The sequence below is a fragment of the Dipteris shenzhenensis genome, chromosome 9 (assembly GCF_047967505.1).
Source record: "Dipteris shenzhenensis isolate YYH24624 ecotype China chromosome 9, Dip_SZ_1.0, whole genome shotgun sequence".
NCBI lineage: Eukaryota > Viridiplantae > Streptophyta > Polypodiopsida > Gleicheniales > Dipteridaceae > Dipteris > Dipteris shenzhenensis.
Genome location: NC_141604.1, coordinates 43,531,921 through 43,537,920, shown reverse-complemented (window position 1 = coordinate 43,537,920; position 6,000 = coordinate 43,531,921). Strand labels below are relative to the sequence as shown.

At 46.8% G+C, this 6,000-nt stretch overlaps 1 protein-coding gene across 2 annotated transcripts in view; it reads left to right on the top strand.

The window, feature by feature from the left end:
- The first annotated feature begins 2,680 nt into the window (after positions 1 to 2,680).
- ABA3 (molybdenum cofactor sulfurase (LOS5) (ABA3)) overlaps positions 2,681 to 6,000 on the top strand; it is a 149,245-nt gene continuing 145,925 nt past the window's right edge. For both annotated transcript variants that reach the window (XM_087378963.1, XM_087378962.1), the window contains exons 1-3: positions 2,681 to 2,930; positions 3,092 to 3,190; positions 3,458 to 3,516. In XM_087378963.1, coding sequence (XP_087235089.1) covers positions 2,684 to 2,930; positions 3,092 to 3,190; positions 3,458 to 3,516 — 405 coding nt within the window. In that variant the 5' untranslated portion in view covers positions 2,681 to 2,683. The remainder of the gene's footprint in view (positions 2,931 to 3,091; positions 3,191 to 3,457; positions 3,517 to 6,000) is intronic.

The following is a 6,000-nucleotide window of genomic DNA, read 5'->3' as shown; positions in this document are numbered from 1 at the left end:
CTCCGTCTCTCTCTCTCTCTCTCTCTCTCTCTCTCTCTCTCTCTCTCTCCCCCCCCCTTGCTCTCTTTGTCCCTCTCCCTTTCTCTCCCCCCTTTCTATCTCACTCACTCTCTCTCTCTCTCTCTCTCACACACACACGCACACACACACACACACACACACTCTTTCTCTCTCTGTGGCCCCCCTCCCTCCCTCCCTCCCTCCCTCTCTCTCTCTCTCTCTCTCTCTCTCTCTCTCTCTCTCTCTCTCTCTTTCTCTACCTATCTCTCTCTATCCCCCTCTCTCTCTCCCTCTCCCTTTCTCTCCCCGCCCTTCTCTCTCGCTCTCTCTCTCACACACACACACACACACACACACACTCTCTCTCTCTCGCTCTCTGTCTCTGTCTCTCTATCTCTCTCTGTCTGTCTGTGTGTCTGTCTCTTTCTCTTTCTCTCTCTCTCTCTCCCCCCTCCTCCCTCTTACTCTCTTTCTCTCTCTCTCTCTTTCTCTCTCTCTCTCTGTCCCCCCCCCCCTCTCTCTCTCTCTCTCTCTCTCTCTCTCCCTCTCCCCCCCTATCTGTCTCTATCCCCCCCCTCTGTCTATGTCTCTCTCTCTCTCTCTCTCTCTCTCTCTCTCTCCGTCTCTCCCTCTCTCTTGCTCTCTCCCTCTCTCTCGCTCTCTGTCTCTATCTCTGTCTCTCTTTGCCCCCTTCTCTCTCTCTCTCTACCTCTCCCTCTCTCTCTCTCTCTACCTATCTCTCTCTATCCTTCCCCCCCTCTCTCTCCCTTTGTCTCTCTCTGTCTCGCTCAATCCGCGGGTCAGATAGTCTAACTAGGTGTGTGTTAGGCTGGTAGTGCAGACTTGTGGTGTGTGATTGTTGATGTTTGCAACACGTGGTTATCATTGGGTTGTCGCTGTTGCAAAGTATAGTCTTGCGCAAGCGCCACGTGTGGTTTGGACTCTGCTCTGTACCCCCGCACAGGCTGCCATTTTGTGCCATATCACCACCACGCAGTCTGCCACGTGTAGTCTGGACTTTGCACTCCCTTCCGTGCATGCCATGTCATTAGTCCACTCTTGCACAATGCTATCGGATCCCCCGCCTCCGCCACATGTCATCATGTTTGATTTCAAAACTTGCTCGCACGTGCTGCCCAACGCCCACCCCTATGACACCGTCTTCCTCGGCCACGTGGCGACCCTGTGGACTCCCAACACACGTCAACAGTCATCGGGATGCATGCGCTTTGGTGTCTCTCTCTTGTTGTTGGCGGCACTGGTAGTCTCTCACTGTATCGTGCTGCCATGTCAGGACCCTTGGGTGCACCACGTGGCAATCTCGGGAGCTCCGTATGCCAAACCTCCTCTGATCCAACGGCTATTGTCCACCCTGCTCCATCCCAAGCCTCTCGATTCACTCCCTCTGTCTTGAAGCTCCCCGAAGCTCCGCGACGCTGCACTGAACCACCTTTGCGAGCCTCCCCCGAGCCACCCTTGCCTATAGAAGAGGACTCCCCTTTGAGGGGCACGTGGCGTAGCCTTTGAAGAGCACGTTGATTCTTCAAAATAAGTAAGTATAAATATTGCCCCCCTCCGCCCCCCCGCCACCCTTTACTTTCACATTATCACTCCCACCCTTTTACCTTGAGCCGTTTCCCGTTTATTGACTTTACCTTCCCCCCTCACATTGACTCCCTTGCATTGCTTAGACTTCCTCACATTGACTCCCTTACATTGCTTCGACTTCCTCTTCCTAGGGGCTATAGTAGTATATATGACCCTGTTAGCAATGCCGAAGGTGGTTTGTAGCATTGATTTGAGTGCATTTGAGTTCTTGTCATAGAAGACTCTCTCTCTCTCTTCTCAAGACAAAGCGATGACAAAGGTGTTTATCCCGATCAATGTCCCGTTGATCATTATAGCAAACTGTTTTAAGTATTTGATCTCTCACCCATTCACTGGTGTTCTAACCACTAGCCCATCCAACAGATCGTTATTGCAATGGCCTAGTTTTCATAACACTTTGAAAGAAAATAATAATATGGACAATGCTTTTTATAAGTGGCTCTTATGGTGCCACTTGTCCAATCAGCGTAGGGAAGCTTCTCCACTTGATCCAACTTTAGGGTGCGTCACCCGGATGCATAGCAAGAAAAGAATGGAGGTTCGACCGCCCACGTGGACCAATGGATGAAGGGGGCTCGGATTGGGTGGGCGCAAAAAGCTGTTCGGTTGGAGGAGACCACCCAAGGCGTTTGGGCGGCCCTGAAAAAGGTCGCGAAGTGGAGTTGTTGGGGGTCGAACCTTTGTCACAACAACGGAGTGAGAGGTGATTTACTTCACCACCAAGCCGGTGGCTTGGTGTGAACCCAGCCGTAAGCCCTTATGACATGGTCAATTCCCCATCATAGAAATGTTAGCGTAGATATCACTTCAACGTTTAAAACGGTCGGGGGACCAAATGCCATGGTGGCATTAAAGTTTCCAGTTCCCACAAAACTTCCACCATGTCATAGGCTGGAGTGGGGACGTGGCGGCTGTCCGGACGGACGAATGGGGCTGTGCGGACGTGGAGGCGGCCGGGTGTGAACTTTTGGATTGCTGACGGGTCGTACTGTGCGGACGTGGAGGTTGACGTGGTTACGTTCCTATAAAAGAGGAAGCTGTATTGTCTCCGTCGTTGTTGGAAGGCCTTAAAGCCATGGCTTCCGTCTTCTCTCGCCTCCGGCATATCCTTGTTGCCTTCACCTCCTTCTTCCGCATCTTCTCCATCTCCAAATTTCTTGCCCTCCTCCGCCTCCCCTCTCCTTTCCTTCCCTCCTCCCCTTCTCCTCCCCCCTCCCCTCTTAAGCTCCAGTTCCTTTCCGAATTTGCCCCGCAGTACGGTTACCCTCTCGGTCCCATTGGAATCGATCATCTTCGAGCTCAGGAATTCGCCCGACTTCATGGTACGTGGATTTTGCCACTTTGGATTTCGCACCCTTGCGACACACCACGCACTCAGGCAACACGTACACTTATTATGACTTGTCTGCATCCTTTGTGTAGAGACTATTGGTGTTTCTTTCCTCTAAAAACTCCTGCGCATCATACTCTTTTTTGTGTACAGATGCGGTTTATCTGGATCACGCGGGAGCGACTCTTTACGCAAGTTCACAGATTCACGCTAGCCTGGAACATCTCTCCGGAACTCTATATGGAAATCCACGTATCCTGCCGTTTGTGTTTTGTATCCGCTATGAGACGTTACGGTAGCTGCTATCCAGCGTTTCATTCGGAAAATTTATTTCTCCACTCAGCACCTCCGTTGTTGGCAGTTGCGCTGGCTATCATGGCTTACAGTCCTTGAAATTATCTAATGTATGTGCGCTATTGAGATAGCTATTTTGGTCTGTGGAAAGCCATTGAGTTAATGGCCAGATTTATCAATATGAGCTTTATCTTTCGTGGTATGTTATCCTTGATGACATGAAAGATAGTCAAAGTGGCTCCAGCACCGATTCATCAAATATAGTCACCTGTACTCGGGAAGAGGTACATGCTTATTCTTGTTCCTTAATCTCAGCAGTGTATAAAAGAATTAGTCCCTGTCCGTGCGTGGCTTATCGAAATAGGGCTAGAGTGTCACCTTGATTATGGACGGTCTTAAGTAGCTCTTTTACGTAACCACACGCATGGCAGCCAGCCAAGAACTGATTTAGCGTAACGCCGTTGATGGATGAGACTGCCAATCAACGTCCGATACTCTGATCTCATCATTGGGAATGGGACTCATTGGGTAACTTAACCACTTCGTTTATCTCATTTGTGGACAACCCCATGCCACCTTGTCTGTCCTGAATCGGATGTAAGGTGTTTGTTGCGTACACCAAATCCTCCAAACCAGGTGACCACCTGGAGTCCAAAGTATTCATTAGCAGTTTTTCTGTACTGCAGGAGTCTGTCCTGACGCAATTGCGAGAAATGCTACCTCAAGCCGGAGAAGAGTAGTTGAAAAGTCAGCTACTCTTTGTGGGATTAAGAACGTTTCCTTGATGAGAAAACATGAGAACATGCAAGTGCTCCGAGTGATAAAGGATCCTTTGATTGGAGATTTGAAACCCTTATGTGCAAGAATGGCAAAAAAGGGTTTTAAATCCTTTCATTGTTTTCTTATTGAGCATAGAGAAGGACAATTTGCTAACTCCAAAGCAGCCTTGTGAATTGTGCAAGGGGCATAGGGCATTTTAGTAGCTTTTTCAGTTCTTCATAGATCAAAAGTCATACTTTCGAATAGTTCTTACGCCTCAATCATTCCAGTTTTTGCATTTCTTTGATTGGGATATATGCACTGCTACTTCAAGGGATAGTCCTTTCATTCCTTGTAGGACCATGCTAAGCAATCTCAATATACAATTAGCAGATTCTTACATTCTTTCTCTTCACCTTCGGCTGACTAATCATTGAAAAATACTAGCTTTCCCTCCTCAACATCTTCATGTTCTGGCCTTTGTCGGACCTTCATAGACCAAGGGTTCTCTTAGGTGCTCTGTTTCTTCTAAATCTAACTCTCTGACAGGTTTGGGCATTGCAATGGAGTTTATGGTTTTCAACCTTATGAGTGACTATCATGAGATTTAAACTGTACTATGTGTTGTTTTTTAGAGGATGAGTTTGGGCATGTTCCTGTTTTCATCTAGATATATGCTTCCGCCGCAATAGCGGACATGCAAATTTCACCTTGTGAAGTTTTCATCCATGTTGTGGCTTGCTGATATTGTGATAAATTCTTTCTGTCATAAGTTGTGCGTTGCCTTATCAGAGCTGAATTTGTCTAAGCATTTTTTTTGCTTGGATGCTCGTTAGGGAGACACTAAAATGAAATCGTATAGTCTTCACAAGCTGTTGTAACTTGAATGAAGGGAATGTTCACTACATTTTGATTAGCCTTTGAGTCTACCCTTATAAATGGATGCACAAGTATGTGTGGTTGGGGTTTGTATATGCGAGAGCATATGTTTATACCATGGTCTACACCCACTGTTGGGCGCTGATGATGTCAGTGGGGATGTCATAGTAGCTAGTCCCTACTATGTGTGATGGAGTTTATGGTTTTCAACCTTATGAGTGACTATCATGAGATTGAACCTGCACACTCTGTTGTGTTTCTAGAGGATGAGTTTGGGCATGTTCATGGAATCGTCTAGATATATGCTTCTGCCGTATTAGCGGACATGCAACTTAGTGACTCAGGGCAGAAAGCGATGAATTACCGGTAGGGATATGTAGTAAGATAAAGTGTTGAGTGATCAATGGAAGAACACCATTGCCACTCATGGTATGCTCTTTGATAGTTCATGATCTGGCAATTCCAAGCAAGAGGACTGGGGGGATGAGAGGACCATACTTTCACCTTGTGAAATTTTTGTCCATTTTGCAGCTTGCTAATATTGCGATAAATTCTATCTATCTTAAGTGGTGCGTTGCCCTATCGGCTAGATTGTCTAAGCATTGTTTTGCTTAGATGCTTGTTTGGGAGAGACTAAAATGAAATCATATAGTCTTCACAAGCAGTTGTAGCTTGAATGAAGAGAGTGTGGACTACTTTTTGATTAATCTTCTTCTTTAGTGCTAGCCTTTGTCATGGCCGAGTTTGTCCTTAACCTCCAAAGTGCCGACAAAAACTCAGTACAAAAACCTTTGCATAAATTGGTGCTCAAGTATGTGGATTTGTATAAATGCATGCTCAAGTATGTGTGGGTGTGTGGATTTGCAAATATGAGAGCATATGTTTATACTATGGTCTACACCCACTATTGGGTGTTGATGGCGTCAGTGTGGATGTCATAGTAGCTAGTCCCTGCTATGCGTGCTGGAGTTTATGGTTTTCAACCTTATGTCTATCATGAGATTGAAACTGCACTGTGTGTTGCCTTTTTAGAGGATGAGTTTTTGCATATACATTGCGATTGACATGCTACCACATGTAAAGTTCTTTAAGTAGTCTAATACGTCCCTTGTGTCTGTGCTATTACATCC